Source organism: Pseudochaenichthys georgianus, chromosome 19, assembly GCF_902827115.2.
Source record: "Pseudochaenichthys georgianus chromosome 19, fPseGeo1.2, whole genome shotgun sequence".
Taxonomy (NCBI): Eukaryota; Metazoa; Chordata; class Actinopteri; order Perciformes; family Channichthyidae; genus Pseudochaenichthys; species Pseudochaenichthys georgianus.
This window is the reverse complement of record NC_047521.1, coordinates 19,029,909-19,051,796: the sequence shown is the minus strand read 5'-3', so window position 1 is coordinate 19,051,796 and position 21,888 is coordinate 19,029,909. Positions and strand designations below refer to the sequence as shown.

The following is a 21,888-nucleotide window of genomic DNA, read 5'->3' as shown; positions in this document are numbered from 1 at the left end:
AAGCAACATACTGTAAGGCTGTATTAAAGAAACTCAAGTTTTACTTTGTAAGAGAAACAGACTTTCGTCATAACTAAAACAAAAATGGCCCCAAGTGATGCAAAAATAATTGCTGCAGGCTCCACACTGTTCAATTAAGTAATTCCAGTGTATATAGTAAATCATATTAGGTTTGCAGACAAGAAACTCCAAATTCTGCTAAAAACACCCCTTCCCTGTTTAGCTACAGCTCTCTTTAAAAGCAGGTCATTGAGCAATAGGTTGTTTACACAGTCCCACATGTTATAGGGGTACATCTGGGATTTAGCGTTGCTTAAGTTTCACAACCTATAAAAAAACAAAACAGGCTCCTGCTTTAAGCATGACATTGCATCAAAGTTATTTGTGCTTTAAAGTTTTTTTACATTTTTTGGTTGCTTTATTTATTAAATCTACTAAAATTGTTTTACAAGATTACGTTTTACTACCTTTTAATGTTGAGATTAATAATACAAAATATAAATAAACAAATAAATCATGATTTTATTATTGAATAAGCTACCCAGCAGTACAATTTACAGTAGTCCTTAACCACTACTGACATCATCATTATTAGTGATGCTTACATATTAAAACATCCGTAATTATAATAAAGTGATATAATTATATTCTAAAATGGGCCATTCTTCATTTACAACTTTAACTGAAGTACTTTTTATTCATCCAGTGCTTGTTACTTGTATTGCTACGCAGTCGTTAGGCTTTTTTTATGTAAGTAAAAGATCTGGATACTTCATCCTATGACATTTACCACTCTACCAAGATGTGAAATGCTTGCACAGGCCTGGCTTTGTAACGTAAAGTGTTTCTGGCCCAATCTTGATGTTTATTAAATGTTGCCTTTGGCCAAATTCCAGCTGGTATTATTTTTTGCTGAAAATGAGTTATTGTGCTGTTTTCCACTAGCTGGGGCTTTGGTTATGCAATCTGCAGATGTTTGGCTGTGCTGTGCTCTTTTTTGTTCAAGCAAGCCCTCAGAGGACTTGAGCAAAACAACAGCATCAGTGTAAGGAAATACAGCCGTGTAGTTTTACCATACTTCTCTTAACTTGCTCGGAGTGTGAATGATGTACTGAGTTTAATACAACAAGTTAGAAAGCTGTCAAAAAATGGACTTTGTTTTGGGAAGACAATGTTTTAAGAAAAAAAGGGAAATAAAGATTGCTTCGTTATGGGAGCCATTCGCTTCAGCACACTGAGCTCTCTTAGACTCGTACAAGTACACAAAAGTGTGCACATACATTTTGATCTAACTCACACATTATCCCTTCATCATCGACTGGTGTTTGAAGCTCCAGACTTGTCTCTATTTTGCATTGATTATTTACTCTTTAAAATGGATTTGAGCCTACCATGTATACAAACACAGTGGTGGGAGTCATTAAATATCCCTTTGATAGCATAATAAAGTAAAGAGCTGATGTAATCATAAGGATGCTGCCGGGAAAAATGCGCTGGTGGAAAAAAAACTGGAGAAAAAACATGCATTAAGTGCAATCCAGTTGTTTTCGCAGAAAGGTAGGTTAAGCCCATGCATGCAAACAGTTACAATTGAATGCAGATGTGTTTGTATTCATCAGAGTGAATACAAGTGTGTGTCTCTACAGCATTGTACTGTATGTCTTTTTCCAGATTATTCTCTTGGATTTGCCAGCAGCTGCTTTCATAAGCCCAAGAAAAAAACCTCATGAAAATGTTTTGGGGTGTGGTACAGAGGGGGTGGGGGGGGGGGCAAATGTGCAGAACACACAAATCAATAGGACTGGGCCTGAAGTTATGTAAATGTTTATCCAATGGAAGGCAAGCTAGCTGTGGGAAGTGGGGGGGGAAGTCATTATGCAACACTAACCAACTATATATAAGGTATACATCTGAAGATTTCTGTCAGCTCTCCACTTCGATTAACAGGTAGGCACTAACAATGGACTTCTTTTTTATGTTTGAACATTTTAACCGGAAATTGAAAGACAATGGTTGAAGCTTTTGCGAAACAAATTGTTCTCACTTTGATATCTTTTTGAAGGGTTTTTTTTGTTTAAAAATGTACAAATAGTTTGTAGCACAGACAATGGAATGTATTACCCTCTACTTTACTGGAGGACCTGGCAATGTGGCTCACTCTTCTGTCTCCTCTGTCTCTGCTCCCTGCTATGCCTTTTCTCTCAAACTCTCCCCCCCGACCTATTTCCTTCTTCCTTGGTTTCTGCCTTTTTTCCTTCTTCTGAGACAGAATGCTGCACTACGCTGTGGCCCTCTGCCTCCTGGCTGTGTCCTGGGCACAGGACTGCCAGGTCTCCAGCGTCCAGGTCATGCAGAACTTCGACAAGACAAGGGTGAGTTAAAAGTCTAAAATGTTTAATGATCATTTACGTTGTCGTATTGTTCAAAGCTTTTTTTCATTAGACATGCACAGGAATGGTATTGTGTGTGAGGGCAGTGTAATACTAATGACACTGTATATGGTAATTTGCCTCTTCTACTTTAATGAAAAACATAGAGTGAAGCTGACTAACACTTGGATTTCTTATTCTTAGTATACAGGGATATGGTACGCGGTTGCAAAGAAGGACCCAGAGGGTTTGTTCTTAATTGACAACATCGTGGCCGAATTTACTATCGCAGAGGATGGCTCAATGACCGCCACTGCTAAGGGCAGAGTGATCATCCTGAAGTGAGTTCTGTTCTTTGCTATAAAGGCTTAACAAGCTCCATTTTGTCTCACATATTTCGTAACATATTCCTCTCTTTTTGACATCTAGCAACTGGGAAATGTGTGCTGACATGTTGGCCACCTTTGAGGTAACCCCTGACCCTGCTAAGTTCAGGATGAAGTACTGGGGAGCCGCCTCATACCTGCAGGCTGGAAGTAAGTTCAAGGCACTTTATTAGCAGAGCCTTTTTTTTGTTGCCAGTTAGTCACTGGTTTAGAAAACTGATGATTTAATGGAATCATCAACTGCAAAACTCGATATTCTGTGACCCTTGAGAATCAATCAAAACAAGCGCTTACTGGAAAGAGGTCCAAATGTCATTAGGTGTAACATTCCATGAAGGCAAATTAATGGCATGCAATCTTTTATATCTCAAAATGACCCCAGTGCTGACTCAAAGTGTTACGAAGTAAACTTAGAGTTTCTGTATCAACTGTAGTATTCCCTATATCATCTATACTGTATCTATATAATTGCATCATCTGTTGACTTGATAATGCAGTCATGGGACGTTTATCTCCCAGCACTGTGTTTGTATACAATTATAAAATGACAGAGTGCTTGATTTAACTTGAAAGAGAAAAAGATCAATGTGAAAGAGAGATAATCAAAAAGCACAAAGTCTGAAGTTTCATACACACATCAAAGTGTGAGTTAGCTAGAGATGTTTGTGTACTTCTGTTCGTGTTCAAATCTGCTGATTATGTTTTAGATTAATCAATTTGTCTATTAAAGTCAGAAAATAGTGAAAAATGTCGAAGCTGGTCTTGCAAAGTCCAAACTGGTATCTTTAAATTATTTTAATTTTAGCACAATATAAAGCAGAGAAATCTCCATACCGCAGAGAATGAAAACAGCATGTTCTGCCATTTTTGTGTCTCTATTAAAAATTGATAATCGATCAATTTATTTTGGCCTTAATTGTAAAAGTATGATGATGTAAGAAATCTCAACCCTTTCTCCTTTCTCCTCACTCAGACGATGACCACTGGGTCATTGACACCGACTACGACAACTACGCCATCCACTACTCGTGCAGACTGGTGGATTCTGACGGCACCTGCCTGGACGCTTACTCCTTCATTTTCTCTCGCCATCCCACCGGTCTGAGGCCGGAGGACCAGCGCAATGTGGTCCAGAAGAAGACCGACCTCTGCCTGCTGGGCAAATACAGACGTGTTTCACACACTGGTGAGTTCACCTATGATGCTCAGTTTTTAAAATAAAATGCACATATTCAGAAACCTCTTGATCAGTATTTATGCTTTACTTTCAGCAATACTATTTTTAAGGCATTAAAATGCTGTGTTTTGCATTTTTAGATCCTTTTTTGGTTTATTTTAAAGTTTTTTGTCAGCAAAATGTTTTTTTCTTCCCACTGCAGGCTTCTGTGATAGCAGCTGATCTGTTTACACACGTCTGGAACGATGTGACCCCCCCCCCCCCCCCAACCCCTTCTGATGTCTTGGACTGACTCGTACCAAAATGGTCCCTCCTCTGCTGTCTTTGTTTTTCCTACAGAGAAAGCAGCCCGTTAATCGTTTAAAATGGCAAACTATAAATACACTCACATGACCTAATTGTGAACAGAAGGGAAGGATTACTGTGGATGCTGGTTTGTTGTCACTTTATCAAAATGTCCCTATTAGTAGGCTACAGAACATTATGGGCCTTTTAACATTTTATTCCTATCATCAACATCTGTCACGTGTTGCCTTAAACAGCCTTCTTAGCACCATCTCTACCACAAAACCAGGTTCACAAGTCACTGGCTTGCTTTTACACTGAAGTACGTACAGTATCTTGTAGCACAAAATCAGATATTGTTAATAAACCTAAATACCTACACATGTAGTCATCTGCTCTAAAGGTCTATTAGTTTGCTTGTAACTTGATTGTATAATGTATACCTCTTGATCCAGTTTTGGGAAATAAAACTTGTGTCGGTTCACTCAATATTTGATTGCCTTAAACAATTGTTCTGTATAATAGGATTGCAAATGATGAACTGATGTTGTTTTGCTATGGGTTCAATCAAAAATACATCAAAATTCAAGTAAATGCTTCATTTTGTGAGGGGAGTTCAAATATTAAATAAAAGCAATAGGGTGAAATTTGCTTTCACAAACAGCTTCCTATAATATAAACACAACACGTTTTTATTGGACTATTCTAATAGTTTACATAATAAGTATATATCACATGATGTCTATCTCTGTGACATAGGTTTGTTGAGTTGCCTAAAACTGTCTGACTTCTGCCTCTAAGTTTTCACATATCAAAAAATATATGTCAACATCTGCTGGACAGACATTCATAGTTCTCTGAATATTTGAACAACAAAAGGCAATGCCTCGATGACTATTGAATAGAAAGTCGGTACAGGCATTCATCTCTGCCTCAGGATGAATTGTAATCAATTAACATTTAATTTGCCATGATTTTGTTCTCCAATATATGACGTTGTGTTTATGCCTTAAGCAGCTAATGTTAGCATTCGAACTCAATGATGAACGTTATACCTGCTCGTGAGCAGTTTTGCTCAAAGTACTGCTGAAGGTTGTTTCTTTCACAGCTGATCTTTTAGCATCGTCGTATGTCTTTGCTAACGAGGCGTTCAAGATATTCAAACATGTTTTCTCCATTAAAAACGTGTTAGTTTGCAGAATACGCTGACCAATAACTATAAACTAAACATCAGAATGGGTTTCTTTAGCTTGATGGTAATTGGAACACTTATACCTAATCCTTTCAGTACAGCACTTTCAGTGAAGTGGACAACAAAAGACGAGACTCACCAACCTGGCGCAGCCTTCACTTGAAAAGTATCTAGTTTAACTGGCACCAAAAACAGACACAGCAAGGAAAGGTTTACTAACTTAAAATAAACGTTTGAGTACATTGTCACACTGATTTCCCATCAGTTTTAAAAGTTTCTTGTTTTAGACAATTTAGAAATTGAGCAATAGTTCACTATTTACAACACCATTAGTGCCAAAAAACTCAACCAAAAGTACACAAAGGAATGTTGTGTTGAGTGGAGATTTAAATCTTTATTGCACACTTTTATACAGTACAGTGCACAGCAAAACAACTTTGGAGCACATGATAAAAATAAAACGGAGAAAAAAAAAAGTTGGACGAATCATGCCACGCAAAAACACAACAGTGATCTAAAAGAAGACCGCATAGAAGTGTCCGTCTGTTTTAAGTCCATCGAGTCACATTGCCAAGATAGCAGGAATAAAAGCAACTTAACCCCTTCCCTCAACCAAGAGGACCTTTACTAATCCCCTGCCTTAAATAGTTGAGTACAAGGAATTATCTCATTCCAGCCTACAGAGCTACGGGCTTGAAAAGTGAAGGTGGAGGTTGAAATGAGCTTCACTTTAACGAGGAGGAATAGAAGGACAACCTGGCACCATGTGACCATTTAAACTCCTGTATTTATTCTCCGCTCAGCTGAGGCAAATCCCACCACAGGTTGGAGGAATGTCTCAGTCATGTTTATCAGCGAAGAGAAACACTGCTATACTTTAATTTATCCTTTTTATGTTATCCTTCATCTCAATACTGACAATGAACAATGATATTGGCTGCTTCTGGGTAATTTCTCTGTCTTCCAAACAATGCACAAATACCTTTAATATACTGAGAAAAAACACAAAAACACCAAATGTATTGATTACTGAAACTAGGAGTGTATCAGCGGTATGTTTACAGCTGGTTTGAAAGATACTGCGATAGTCAGGTTTGTAAACGTTGATAAAATACAGTAAAGGTAAATTCATGATTAAAGAAAGCAGTCGTGAATGCGTACAGAAATACATTATTATCATAAGCATTTAGTCACTTAAAAGACAGTAGCTCACTTAAAAATAACCCAAGAATAAATAATTACATCAAACGCACACAAAAATACAATTCTATAAGAGCTTGCCATGAAGGAAAATACTGTACTCACGAAACGAAGCAGGAAGACCCCAGAAGTAAACATAGGGAAGGAATATTATCAAATCAATCTTTGGCCTGACGGTTTTCTAACGGCAAAAAACCCTGGAATACATCTCTTTAAATTATCATTATCACTTAACATGAATCACTTATAAATAGTTTTACGGTGGTTATGTAATCTGCATTTTAAGAATGTCCCTTAATTCCCATTAATATGTTTAAAAACTGTTGAAAATATACTTGTATATTCATAATAACCCCGTTTTATTAGCTGTTTGGACCTTAACCCACTTAGATAAAATCACCATTTCAATATCACTTGGAGTCAACATGCTTTTTCAAATCCTCCAATTGACCTATCCATGCTGCATCATTCTCACAACAGCGGCAGTATTTCAATTTAATCATCTTGCATGAGGCAATTTAGCTATTGGCTATTTAGCTAATCTGCTTTTAGAAGTTCACACAAATAATGGATTGACAACCATGTAAACAACCTACATATATTTTTCGTTTTTGTTAGGAGTAATGTGTTGAGAGCTTCAGTGGTGTATGACTTGTGACCCATTATAAAGAGGCGGCAATGTATTCTTGCCCCCCCACTGACTCAGACTGCATATCAACACTACCAGGTTAACCAAATGGTGATTTTCTTCCTTTTTTGTCTGACAACATTAAAGAAGCCTGAAGAGATAAAATAATTGGTTGTGTTAATTGGTAGCTTTGCTGTCTTGCTGCCCCTCTTTTGGGAAGGAACCAATCACCAATCTAGACTATGTATTCATTCAGGCAAGGCAGTAGTCTATGTGCGCCAGGAGCTCCCTGTGGCGGCTGGTGGGATAGGAGGCCCGGCACTTGGGGCACTCCAGGAAACTCTCATCCAGGAGGTTGGGGACTTTGGACGGAGACGTAGGTCCGGCAGAGTCGCGGATGGTCAAGTGATCAAACTCAAAATTGTTGTAGGAGCTGGGCTCAGAGAAACGGGAGCTTGGTGGTTTCTGAAACACAAAACATAATAATTCAGCATTTGGAAAGTCAGCTAAAACGTGTAAATTCAACTTTCAGAAGTGCAGATCTGACCTTTAAAAGCTTTGCAATGTTTATGAAATGTGTACACCCAACATCTGTGCTTTATCTTTTCGGGATTTTTTAGATTTCGAACATGAACCTATAAAAGCCAAAACAATATACATGGGGTCATGATGTCTAGTAACACTTACAACAGTCTCCAGTTTAGTGATCTGATCGCGGGCCTTGCGGAGCTCCTTCAGCACCTTGTGTAACTGGTGCTGCATGCTCTGACGATCAACCTTCTCATTCTCAGAGTCCTTGGCAGAGAGCTGGATCTAAGGAGGGGTAGAAATGCGTGAAGAGGAGCCAAGAATTCCAAGTGATATCAGTATAGATTTCACTACTTTAACAGATGAGAGTCACTCGCACAACAGTTACTACTTTCATTACTAATGAACACTCAATTTGTGCAACTGGGAATTGCTGGTTTTCACCCATTTGATACAGATTTGAGTTATTTCTCTTAAAAGCATGTACCTGTTGCTCCAACGCTGCGATTCTCCTCTGTTCTTCATTTTGGCTCAGCAGAGATTTCTGCAGCATATTCACCTGCGGAAGCCAAATAAACACTCGAGTAAAACTCAACATTTAAATCCCTTTCCATTCAAATTAACATTGGATTTTGAGGGTTACCTGCAGCAGAAGTTCAGCAGATCTCTTCCTCTCCTCCTCCAGTCTCGTGTCCATACTCTCCAGTTCCATCCTCATCCTGTCCGAGCGCTCAGACAACACCTTTCTCTCCTCGCTCACTGCATGTCTGTGTGCAGTGTTTATGTATCCCACATGAATATTAAGAATAACTTAAAGAGCACTTAAAATGTGTGTTGCCCCGTTGGAGGAGTCTGTGATCTAATATTTCCATTGACATATCTGCACTGTAGCTAATGTACAAATGACAATAAAAGCCTTGAATCCTTGAATAATAGTTCTAGTTTGAAACCCATGTACGGCTGTTGTTGTCGGCACATTAAGAAAGTGTTCTTCAGCTTACTCTGTATTTGTCAACCTATCATACGAGTCAGGAAGACACTTTTTTGGCTTGAGTTGTGGACCAACTGAGAATTTAAGAAAAGGTTAATACCCTGGATTTGTGGCCTTTTCTTATCACGAGCCTCTGCCGTTTTTCCGCGCCAGATGTCACGTTTGGAGATAAACTGTGGCTGATTCGATTTCTACAACAAAAGAAGACTTCTGACCTGCTGCTGTGCCGCTCCGCCTGCAGCTGCATCTTTACGACCTGCGACTCTTTGCTCTTCTCTTCGTACCTCCCCAGAAACGACGACAGCTCGCTGCTCTTGTCCTCGTACCTCCCCTGCAGCGCCGCCATCTCCTCCTGCAGCCGGCTGACCTGCTCCTTCTGAGACCGCAGCTCCGCCTGAGCTTTCAACGTCTGCAAAATACACATTTCAAAACTGTTTATACTTCTGTTGAGTTCTTACATGCTAAAGATGCCTGAATCCAAGGACTGTAGAAATATAATTGGGTTAGCGAAGTTGCATGCTGATGATGTACTAATCCAAACTTTTTAACAGAGGGAATACGAAGGAGACAGCGAGGTGTCTTAGTAATGTGAGCAGCAGAAGGCATAAAAAGCTGGTATATGAGAATTAGACAGAAAATGGAATCCTGTTAATAGGAATATAACTAAATAAGCAATACAGTACATGACCTTTTGTAGCATTTACCTGTTCCCTCTGCACACTGAGCTCCTCCTGGCCTCTGGCAGCCTGATCTTTTTGCCTCTCCAGGTTGTTCTGCACCCCCAAAAGCTGCTGCTCATAGTGCCGCTTCAGCTCAGCGTCCTTCTCTGGAACTGCTAAATTGGCAGGAGTAGAGATAAGAAGAGTGAGTAAACAACGCACTAATCTGAGAAGATGTTTGGTATTAAGCATTGTCTTTGTGAAATGTTTACAGAAGGTTTAAGAATTGAATTGCCTCATCAGTGCTGCTGTTGCTGCTAATATTTTTAATTCCAGTAATTACCAATCTAATCTTTTTTCACCTGGTTTCCCCGCCCGAAGTCTTTAATGTTGGAATATCTAAAACTGCATATCCCCATTTTCCTTTCCCACACCGTATGCATCAAAGCGCTTGTTAGGTTCATATTCATTACATCTGTAGTGACTACAATGGAGGATGTGGTAGAAAGCGAATTCAAACCCCCCCTTTCTTCCTCACCATCTGACGAGGCCTCTTGTCTGATTGGCTGCTGCTTGGCCAGCTGCTGCTGCTGCTGCTCCAGCGTGCGGGCGAGGACCGACTGGACGTAGCCTTCTCTCTGCGCGTCGTACGCCAGCCACTGCTGGTTCTTCTCAAGAGCCTGGGGGTGAAATGCACAACCAAGACACGTTCTTACTATGTTCTGTATATTTAAAGATTTGACCGATCCAATTCAAAGCCACCGCTGTAATAAATGTGTAAATGACAGTGAGAGTTGGTTCTAATCAACACTGCTACGTGACCTCAAATATTCTAAATGTTTTTTTCAAGATTCAAAAGGTTTTATTGTCATAGGCACAAAGCTACAGTGAAGAAATGGCAATGAAATTATTCTGACCTGAGCTCCTCCAACAATGCAACATATATAATAAAATACAAAATAAAAAGTAGTGGAAAAAGTCTATATACATGTAAATAGAATATGATGTGTACAAGAACAGAATATGAAAACAAATCTATCCAATAGCTCAGTGTCTTTATGTATTGAAAGACATTAAAATGGTTCCTAGACATTTAATGATGCATTTTAAAGCATTATTTCACTGTCCATGAACAGGGTGTAATGAAAAGACATGTTTCAAATATATTGCAGAATTATACGATATATTTCAGATATAAAGCTTTGGTACAAAGGCAATTTTCCAATATTAAGAACGTGCATACTAAAATAGAGGAAAAAGTCACATACAAACAAACTTAGTTAATCATCGAATGGACTTACGTCTCTCAGCTGATCTTGAACCAAAGCCAAGTCTGCAGGAGGCACCGGTCCATTCTGGAGAGAGAAAAACAATCACATAAAACCATATGCCTGAAAAACACAGTAGTGGCTTCAATAAAAGAAATGAATGCAATGCACTGCTGTCTGGCACTTTTTCGTTTGTTATTCTGGCCGTGTTGCTCTTGTGACACACACACACACACACACACACACACACACACACACACACACACACACACACACACACACACACACACACACACACACACACACACACACACACACCACACACACACACACACACACACACACACACACACACACACACACACACACACACACACACACACACACACACACACACACACACACACACACACACACACACACACACACACACACACACACACACACACACACACACACACACACACACACACACACACACACACACACACACACACACACACACACACACACACACACACACAGGTCAATGTGACTGATTTCGATAGAGCAAGTCACATTTGGTTTAGGAACGAAACATACTACCAGTAGAAATACATTGCTTTCAAAATCGCTCTGTGTCGAATCAATAGATTATATTTCGTGACTATAACACGAGTTGCTTCATCCTCTGAACACCACACGATGGCGACTGTAACGCACATATTAACATAGGTACGCTCCTCTGAAATGATTGTCCCCTGCAATTATTATTATCCCTCATCGAGTTTGCTATTCAGCTCGCTAACGTTAGCTTAAACAAACGTAACATGCAACGTTAGCCTAATCTAAAATGCTCTTCTACGGCGTACCTTTCATGTGGCTCGTCTTCGCAGACTCTCGCATCCTTATTTTTGCAAACTTTGCAGGAGGCTACTCGTGGGCTTGACCCTCGTCTTAGCCATGGCTTGTATTTGTCTTCTGCTAGCCAACGCTCGTTGAAACGGCAACCTCCTGGCACACAGTCACCTATCTCTCTCATCAGAATGCCCAGGTCACACGTAACACAAACACTTGCAGGTCGCGCGCATAGCGGGGGAAGGCCGCAGCGGAGCTGTTTTATGTAGAAACGAAGCAATGCTTTTCTTTTAATCTAAAAAGCGAACTATTCAGTCAGACAGCAATTTATTGTAAAAGTAAAGCATTTACAAGCACTTTATCTCAATTTCAAGCACCATTCCCAAAATTCAAGCACTTTCCCAACCTTGAAAACACCACGTCAAATTTCAAGCAATTTCAAGGATTTCAAGCACCCGTACGAACCCTGATTATTAAGAAGACATGGAGATAAGGACACCCACTCGCACCTGAAAGACACCCATATCTATAGGGACTGACAAGTAACAAGCATTCCCATCCATTTATATACATAACACGCTGCCTTTTAATACTTTTCAACCTTGAGACTAAAAGTACGGACCATGTGAGAACATTTAGATTCAAAGAAGGTATTTTCCAGCACTGTTGTGACCTTTGGGTGGAAAAACAAAAGCAAGAAGGGAAAATAACTGCATATTGTTCTTGTTCAAATCTCCTCTTTTCTTTCTTTCTTCACATCCTCCCACTCTTATAGACACATTTTAAACAATACTGTAACAACAGGAACTATATTAGTTGGTTTTGATTGTTAATAAATATGAATGATGAATGGGCTTAGCAGTTGGCTTTTACCATGAAGGGTTTAACTGATTTCGTAGGATGTGGAGCACAGGGTAATAATAAGAGCTCTTAATGCATTTTGAGGTTTAATTAAAATGGGGACATTATGCAGAAGCACCACTCTTAGAAAAACTTGGTCAAAAATCATGATATTTAGCTTAGTTTTGTTTAAATAAATTCCAAGTTGTTTTGACTCTGATCCCCGAGTCCTCAGCCACCCGACTTCCTGAATTATTGCGATTAAGCTTCCTTTTGCTGTAAAGAAGCAAAGTAGAACACAAAGGATGGCTCTGTGAGAGTGTTGTGAAGCACGTTGTGCTCAAAGCGAGCTGAAGAGGAATCACAGCTGCTTTTTAAATGGAAGGAAATCCTATAATTGTGTGGCAACCACTGGTATATTAAATAATCCTTCTCTTTCACTACAATGTGTTATTGTACAGGTATGGATGGCTGAGAAGGACAACCATGGACTGACATGTGTATTTATATTCACAATATTTCCTTTTTGGTCTTCTATTATCAGAGCTTTATCTTTCATTACGGATATTCTCCGGAGAGAAGGTAAAGACAGCAACTGAGGAAAACAATGAAAGGTCACACAGTGACACCTAGTGGACGGGGATATAACTGCATTTGCATTTCAAAATAAATCACCTCTGATGCAGTAGAGTCACTGAAGAATTATATAACAATAACATTATATTACACAAATCTAAGGTGCACTAGATACTGATCAAAATAGATGTCATGTGTATTCAGAATTCTGAACAGAGGCAAACAAATACCACAACGATTATGTTCAACTTATATATTTATTTGTTCCTTTGAAAACCGATTTCTGTTCTGACACTTGCTCGAGCTAATGTTAATTAATCACTAAAATGTTTATTGTCATGTGAAAAAAAGTGATGTGAAAACAATATCTCTGCTGCATTTACACTGTAGATAAGAAGGGGGGGGGGGGGTGTTAAGATTATTTTGGAATTGGAGGCACAGGACAGAGTTGTACGTTTTTCCAATTCTTTTTTTTACTGTTTTTTAATAAATCCATAGGGTGATTTTCAATAACTTAAGTTACTGAATAAGGACTTTTTAATTAGCAACCCTAATAACCCCATTAACTCTATTCATGACCTGTACCAGTAAAAAGTAGCCAGACAGCTACATTTTAAATACAACTCTATGATTAGGAAGGTACACTAACCCAATAAGATAATTGCTTATGTGGAAAAGGAGGCAAACTTGAATGGCACTGACAACCTTCCTAGCTAATGAGAACATCTAGACGGGTATAGGGTCAATTAGGTGGTCAACCTACCGTCGCCTGTGTTTCCAGGGACTGGCAGCGAGCAGAAACGGTGGTCAGCTGGTTTTTCAGGTTCCCAGTCTCCTGTGACAAACTGTGGAACATCGTGTCTCTCTGATCAGACTCCTTCCTCCGCTGCTCCAGCTGGGCCTGCAGGGATGCCACAACCTGAAATACACAACAATGTGAATAAACAACACCTCGACTAGTCTACACATCAAGCTGTTATTTCTTTGTTTATGCAGGTACATATTTGCATTTATCAAATCAATTATCTGCGTCACACAAATGGCCACTGAGCAGGTTTTAGCACTTTTGTTGAGAAAGAAGCAAACGTGATTTAATTGAATAAAACATTCAAAAATATGTGGTATAAACAGCAGCTCATAATCCATTTACCAGCATGCAATTTCCAAGATTTAGCCTAAATTAATAAATGATTTCTTCAACAATAGAAAGAGATTTCACAATGATTAGCATCAATGTATCCGGCTGCGTCATGAACACAGAGGCATAACATTGGGAGAAAGCTGGTTTATAAATATCAAGTGAACAGCATATGTAGTATGCATCTTTTGCTGGCTGTCTAAACGTCGCTTAGTTGAGCTGCTGTCAGATATGGGATTTAAGCTATTTCCCCCCCAACTGTGTTTTATGACAGCTCAGTGGGAGCATGATATTTTTTTTTCTGACAGTTGTCAGCTGCCAGCAATACATATACCAGCAATACAATGCCGAAAGTGCAGCACATCTTTACCACTTGGGGAGCAGTCTCAAAGACACAGCTCTAGGTATATCTCTTCAACATTGGCAGAATTACTCAGCATTTCCAAATCAGTCTTTCTGTGAGTCCATGCTTTCAGATATATAGATATACTGATACATTGGATTTGTGTAACCCTACATTTGTGCAGAAGATGAGTCATGTGTACATACTTCTCCTCCTTTAGCTGACAGCTGCCGTCTCATTGTGTCTAGATCCTGCTCTTTAACAAGCAACTGCTGATTGTTTCTCTCTCGCAGCGTCTCAAGGGACAGGATCCTCTGGAATGACATGAAGGAAAAATATAAACATTAAAATACAAAACAAGGGAAACAGATAGACAGACATGAAGAGATTCCTGGATTTAAATCCCTCAATACACCTTACAAATAAACATGTATTTACCTCCAGCAGCTTGCTTTTGTCTGAGTCAGGGGGTTTGATGTGTCGTTTGGCCAGTTCATCAATCTTTTTCCTGAGGTGAGCGTTCTCCTTCCTGACTTTCTCCAGCTCTGCCTCAGCCTTGGAAGCAGAGCTGCTGGATTTGAAGCCCAACCTGGTGACGATGGTCTCTTTGGCTCCTTTAGACATGGCTTCTTTGTTAAGTGGTAAGGAAGTTACCTGGACTTCTAAAAAGGAAAAAATACATTTGACAGACTGAAGTAAAATGCACCGGATGTATTATATTGCCTGAAATCATTTGGATAACACATAATACAACTGAATGGAAACACCCTTGTGAAATATCCCAAATGAAAGAGTGTATACTAAACTTTATCAATGATATTAAAGTATACAGATCAGTAGTGTACATTGGGAGAAAAATAAACATATTTGTCACTAAATCATAGTCTTTCAAGTAAATAGACGTTGGTTTTTACATTTATTTACAAGCACATTTCACCAACATGTATCCCCTTTTATGGACATTAATGTATATTTAAATTAAACATCAATAACACAGATTACTCGACAATGAAACTGACAGTGCCTGAACGTAACACACATCCTCGCACCTGTCTTTAGTTGAAAGCTTTTAATAAACTATCGTTACATCGTTTTAATTTCACGCTGTGTATTTTATAACAAACACATTAAAGCCAACATTACTGGCGGTGAGTAATACATGATAAAATACACTTACATATGAAGCGAAGTGAAGATATCCAGTGAAACTAGTCAGTAACAACAAGACCGTTTTCTAACCAAACGTTTTCGTTTCCTGAAGTTTGAATTGCAGCGCGCTGACGTCATATCCGTGATGCGCAGTGGGGTGCGTTTGTTTACGTAAACCTGAGTGTCCCGAATTACGACTGGTGGGCGGAACGGTGTGAAAAACACAGTTATGAAGACTGCCATCATTCAATATTTTTCTCTTTACCTACATTATCGTTTTCAATCAAATTACGTGAGAAGTCAGCCTTTTATTTTCTTCTTGTCTTCAACGACTGACGTATCTGTTAAACCGGACTGCCCGTTGCACTTAATGAAGCGAACCCACGGAGAGAGCCCACCCAAACGTGTTCTTTAATCGGCAGTCGGCACTGAGAAACCTTTCAGTGACACACATCATAATGAAGCATATTTTTATAGAAATGTTTTTGCCAGAAAACCGCTTCAAATTAAGTGAATTTCCTGTATAGTGTTTGATAATACCCATTGGCTAAAATACTGTAGCATTATACTCCCATTCATTATCAAGGAGCATCTTAAGAGATTGTTGATGGCGCTATGTGTTCCCAGCATTGCAACTTCAAATTAACTGAATTATCATATATTTCTGAACTCTAGCTCTGTTTTAATAGTGGCACACGATGTGAAAGTGTCCAGTAAGCACAAACGTTAGTAAGTTACGTTTGTTTAAGCTAACGTTAGCGAGCTGAATAGCGAACTCGATGAGGGATAATAATAATAATTGCAGGGGACAATCATTTCAGAGGAGCGTACCTATGTTAATATGTGCGTTACAGTCGCCATCGTATGGTGTTCAGAGGATGAAGCAACTCGTGTTATAGTCACGAAATATAATCTATTGATTCGACACAGAGCGATTTTGAAAGCAATGTATTTCTACTGGTAGTATGTTTCGTGCCTAAACCAAATGTGACTTGCTCTATCGAAATCAGTCACATTGACCCGAACGTGTGTGTGTGTGTGTGTGTGTGTGTGTGTGTGTGTGTGTGTGTGTGTGTGTGTGTGTGTGTGTGTGTGCGTGCGTGCGTGTGTGTGTGGCCTACATTCCTCCAGGTGTGTCAGGCACAAAAACACAGGTGAAGAGAGACAGGAAAGAGCATTGAAGCTGTGGGGAAGGACAAAGCATTGAAGCTGTGGCTTTGTAAGACAAAGCCACCTAATTATAATCAATTGTGATGTGTGTTAATACTTTTTATTTAAACATTAATAAGGTGTGGGAGTATCATTAATACACTTGCCCTTAATGTTCTCATTAACGCATTCTCCAAGTTCCACACAGCCTACATGTTAAGTATTTATAAGCATTTCAGGTGGTATTTTGCAGGTTTGATATTTCTTCCTTTAATAGCTTTGCCAAATGACATGTTTACAATAGCAGTGGTAAATAATGGCATAAACAAATTGTGTAAAGAGAAGTAGTACCTTGACCCTTGACCTTCAATATTTCACAACAGCGTAATGATTAATTAAAGCTCAGTGTGTATGCCTTCATCAGAGCAAACAGAGGCAATGGTTAAAAGTAATTATACAATAACAACAACATTAAATAATCCGACTTGCCACCAGGCATTTTTTTATGTTTTATAACATTTGTTTTCTTGTGGCATGTAATTCTTAGATCTGAGCATAAAAGAGCCAAATAAATCAGTAACAATAACCAATAGGATATCTTACAGTAACAGTCAATTCCTTAAACCTATTGCATTCAGCTAATACATTTACACAAATCTCTATCAAATGTACTGATACAAAATGTATTAATGTAAGAAAAAGTAATAACATAATTCATCTTCTTACTTTATGGTTTTTCTTTGCAAAGCAGTGAACCCTGATTGCCATTTGTCTGTATCTATATTTCTGCCTAGAAAATGTGTTTTTTTTTCAACATTTCACGACAGGTGATATTGAGCTTTTCTACTTTAGTGCACTTTCTGTTCTGTGTTCAAAATGTGTAGATGTCACCTTGTTTTTCCACAGTACACTATGTTCAGCCACAGGGGCTTTTAAGCATATAAATAAGTCCGCAAGTGGCACAAGTAATGCATTTCCCGAATACAATACTTCTGTTCATTTAGGCTGAAAAAAACATTTCACTGCTGTGAACGGACTCGATGATCTCTGTAAATCTGTTAAAACTAAAAATCAACAACCTTTATGTTTTTCTTGTATGCAAGTAAAGGGTTGGTATTATAAACTATCATCCTTGCTTTCATTAGACGGTAACATTTGGCAGTGTTTCAATTCCATGAATTTGATTTGAGGTAAAACCAACAAATAAATATACATGAAGAATATTAGGGACATGTTATTTATACTTTTTCACTGGCTGAAGTGGCCATTTTTTTTACTTTTTGAAAAATTGTTTATACGTTCTTCTAGCCTCAAAAACGTTAACAGAGGAACACGTTCATTTCAATCTGTAATACTGGCAGCAAGTCAGACCTTTCGTAAAATGCTTCAGATGAAAAACGTCTGTCAGTCAATAGGGTGTTCCTCTCAGTGGCCTTGGTGTAAATAGGGGCTGACAAATGTGAATTGTAAGTACCGTAATAGCCAAGTATTGTTGCATTCACAACGTTCCTTCATATTAAAACTAAGTAAAGGTATAGGCTCGAGTTGCTCGGATACACCTTGAATTCTTCGGGTTTCCTACTGTATAGTTGTACACACATAATGATTTTCAAAATACAAAGAAGGTAATTGCACAACTGTGACAAATTGAAGGTGAATCATATGCATGAGAAAGAAGTAGAAAAAATGTCTGGTCAATATAGTTTTGTTTAATGGAATGGCAATACAGGCTCCGAAGCTGTTTTATAATTGCATCTGATTGTGTGGTTGCCCAATCTGTATGTTATAATTGCAGCTGCACACCTCTACACACAACTATTCATAAAGGTCAACATTGTCTTTGTTTCCAGTGGTTCTATTCTAGTCTACTGATCTATCTAGCAGTAACTCCAAGCTGAGGAACAATAACAGCATGGATCTGTATGAAGCCAGTAATGAGCTGCTTGGTCAAAGGGCACCCCGCGATGCATTTTGTTTTTGTACCTTCAAAGCTATAGGTATCTGTAACCTCTCTGGAGAGAAGCAGAGAGATGGAGACATATACCTCGATGGAGCCCCAAAGCTCCAGAGCAACTCTCGCATGCTAATTGAAGAATTCAGGGAGACAACAGCATGACAAGTAACACGTCAACTAATAATACGGTATGAAAGCTGTATCTGGACTACAGCATCAAATACGTTCTTTTCATTTCACCGTTCTGTGATTCACAGAGCTGCCTCGGCCTGGCCCCCGGGTGTCTCACCAGGGGCAGTGAGGGGCTTGGCTCATGGATCAGTCCCCCGGTGAGCCATGTCCGCATCATCATCATCAGAGCATGAGTGGCTCCAGCACTCTGCAGCAGACCTCATGCTGGCCTGCAAAACCGACTGGCCTGGCTATATCGCCTGAAGCTGGATCGCTGGGTGCCCTGTGAGAGGCACACTTCTGTATAATGCATAAGCCAAATCACCTTGATCAGATCAGAGATCAGATACAACTTTAATGAAATGGGGCTGCAGAGAGTAAACAGTGGCAATAGGGATGGTTTCTACATTAGGTGCATGTGAGTATCAGTGTAAACAGGCCGGGCACAATGTCTCCCGGCCTCATAAGCTGGGATAGGTTGATGCCCCCTGTGCCCCTGAGAAGCATTAAGCTAAGTATCAGAAAATGAGTATTCTCTGACAAACAACTTGGAAATATTAAACAGAGAAAAACAGAGATTTCAGCAAAAACAGTGTGCGCAAACCTGCAGCATGTACAACAGCTATCATAGCAGAAAAACATCCTAAAACAAAGTGTGATTCATGATCCATTAATAATTCATTGTGAACTATTACAATTTTCAAGATGTCTACAAAAACCTTGAAGGGGCACATCAGCTAGCGTTCACCACTAATACACAGCGACAACACAACATCTTCGGTGTGTCTGAGCAAAAAACTAAATCATGTTTTTTTTTACGCTTAAACGAATAAAAGAGTGTGAGGGCACAGGGCTAGTGTTGTGGAAATAAAGACTTCACTGACTCGATTGACTGTGAAATCAACACAACTGTGAACGACTATGACAAAAGTTCATTTTGCCACCCACAGATCAGTCTGCCACCCCAAACTAGAAAAGCATGTCACATTTTGAGGATGCACAATTCCATTAAATTGCCAACTTTGCCTGTCTGCACCACTGAGCATCCTTAACATCTCTCAATATTTTGTTTGTTTTCCAGCTTGACCGGGCTCATATTTAGTAGTTCTTTCTGACAGGCATCTTATATACAGGCTGATTATCATTGCATGAAATAACAATAGATAGTTGCCACTATTTTATCTTAAGCAAACCATAAAGGTCATTAAAATCTGTTTCTAGATTCTACATGAAAACCAAATTGTATGCAATAGATTAAAAAAGCTGAATGAAAATGGAAAACTGTTCAATTATACAGCCTAAAAGGGACAATTAGCTAAGCTTTTGCCTAATGTACAATGCTCACATCAGCAAAGACTATTCTGTCAGATCTAGTTTGTTTTAAGCTGCAGACTGAAACGCATGAAGCCAAGCATAAACACTGCAACAAATAAAATATCATAATATTATAATATGCTGTTTGTTTTACACAATTTTCCATCTGCCATTTCAGATTGGTTGCACACGTTTTGTCCATTTATTCCTGTCTGGAAATTACAACATGTTGTGGAAATCTACAATAAAGTAAATGAACAAAAAGTGTTATATATATATTTATTAAAGAAGACAAAATAATAAACCTTTCACAAATGCAGCTCAGAACAAGTCTGCAGTCAAATGAGCGCTTGGCCTAAGGTCGACACACATTTTATAGAGAGAAACAGAAAGGAACACTTTGTGATTTCTGTAAAAACCGGCCAGGAGCATTTTCCCTGAAGCGATAATATAAATGTTACATGGTGGTTTGGTGAGAGCTAATTTCAACCAGCTCAAACAAAAGACACAGTTCAGATATTATACAATAAAATATTTCTAAGCATCGTACTTATATAAGCAACATCAGATGGCAATATCATTCCACTGTTTATCTGTTATTAATCATACAAATAAAGTTAGCAGCTTATGATGAACAAGTTGTGAGGTTAACATTTATATAACCAATAATTATGATGACATATTGATCAATAGTGACAACAGTGATTTGCACTAGCAGTAAACAAAGGAGTGTATTCATCAAGCAAATCAAGTTTTCTCTATTCACATACATCTTTTGGCCTTCTACTGCGAAGGCAATGGAAAGCAACACCCGAACAAATCAATTTTATATTAAAATAATAAAGCACATTAAAATGAAAAAAATCCATGGTCATCGGTCAGTTAGGAGGGAAAAAGGCTTACAGGATTTAAGGGAACGTTTTATATAACTTCTTAAGCTTCAGTGGACGTGAAAGTGGGTACAACAGAGACTTGGGACTCAATATTTGTTTTGAATTCTCATCACTCATTTCTCACTTGTTCATATCTTATCTAAGTCCAGCTTTTCCCTCCTTTCATCACTTTTTTTTTTACATCCTTTTCTTCCCTCTTTCACTATGCCAGCGCTTTGAAAATCTACCTTTTAGATTTTCACTTTTAATGCTTGCCTTTTATTTGTTCATCCTTTTCAAAGATACAAGTCTGTTCAAACCTCTATTTTGTGTGTGTCCTTGTATACTCACTGGTCTTATTTATAATCTTCTTGGTATAATCATTAAGTTACATTACATGTTAGACGCTTTTATCCAAAGCGACTTACATGCTCAATACTGTGGACAATCCCCACAGGAGCAATTTGGGGTGAAGTGTCTTGCCCAGGGACACAACGACATGCTGACTGCAGTGGGGTTTGAACCTGTGACCCCCTGATCCCAACATCAAGGCTCTACCCACTGCGCCACACGACTCCCTAGTTATGGCTCTTCACCCTCCACAAAACCATCCACATCCGTATGCATGACCCACTGCACAGAGGAACAGGGTGAGAGAGAGCTGAAGAGATTGAGATGTGACTCAGACCGAGAGTTTGCAATCAATTAAGAGCTTAATAGATATTCCCAGAGCCCCTGTTTCAAGGAGAAAGAACATTTATTTTCAAAACCCTAAAAGCTGGATTGAATGTTTCATCCAATGACATTAGCAATGGACTGGTTTGTATTGTGTTGGTCGAACGCACTTATTGTAAGTCGCTTT

General features: G+C 38.9%; 2 protein-coding genes across 3 annotated transcripts in view; one reads left to right on the top strand and one right to left on the bottom strand.

Moving 5' to 3' along the window:
- The window catches only part of pde6c (phosphodiesterase 6C, cGMP-specific, cone, alpha prime), a 28,529-nt gene extending 12,856 nt beyond the window's left edge, over positions 1 to 15,673 (bottom strand). Inside the window, exons 1-10 of the mRNA XM_034107406.1 lie at positions 15,595 to 15,673; positions 14,856 to 15,079; positions 14,624 to 14,731; positions 13,700 to 13,855; positions 10,717 to 10,770; positions 9,954 to 10,095; positions 9,461 to 9,588; positions 8,972 to 9,165; positions 8,409 to 8,532; positions 8,253 to 8,324 (exon numbers count right to left, since the gene is read on the bottom strand). Of these exons, the coding sequence (XP_033963297.1) occupies positions 8,253 to 8,324; positions 8,409 to 8,532; positions 8,972 to 9,165; positions 9,461 to 9,588; positions 9,954 to 10,095; positions 10,717 to 10,770; positions 13,700 to 13,855; positions 14,624 to 14,731; positions 14,856 to 15,041 (1,164 nt within the window). The 5' untranslated portion in view covers positions 15,042 to 15,079; positions 15,595 to 15,673. The remainder of the gene's footprint in view (positions 1 to 8,252; positions 8,325 to 8,408; positions 8,533 to 8,971; positions 9,166 to 9,460; positions 9,589 to 9,953; positions 10,096 to 10,716; positions 10,771 to 13,699; positions 13,856 to 14,623; positions 14,732 to 14,855; positions 15,080 to 15,594) is intronic.
- Positions 1,854 to 4,706, top strand: rbp4 (retinol binding protein 4, plasma). 2 transcript variants are annotated; one of them, XM_034107407.2, is made up of 6 exons: positions 1,854 to 1,947; positions 2,270 to 2,372; positions 2,574 to 2,710; positions 2,799 to 2,905; positions 3,729 to 3,941; positions 4,135 to 4,706. In XM_034107407.2, exons 2-6 carry the CDS (start codon positions 2,271 to 2,273, stop codon positions 4,152 to 4,154), a joined length of 579 nt encoding a protein of 192 aa, XP_033963298.1. In that variant the 5' UTR covers positions 1,854 to 1,947; position 2,270; the 3' UTR covers positions 4,155 to 4,706. The 2 variants fall into 2 exon arrangements, with proteins under 2 accessions (XP_033963298.1, XP_071062768.1); XM_071206667.1 differs by lacking the exon at positions 1,854 to 1,947.
- Positions 15,674 to 21,888: the final 6,215 nt, after the last annotated feature.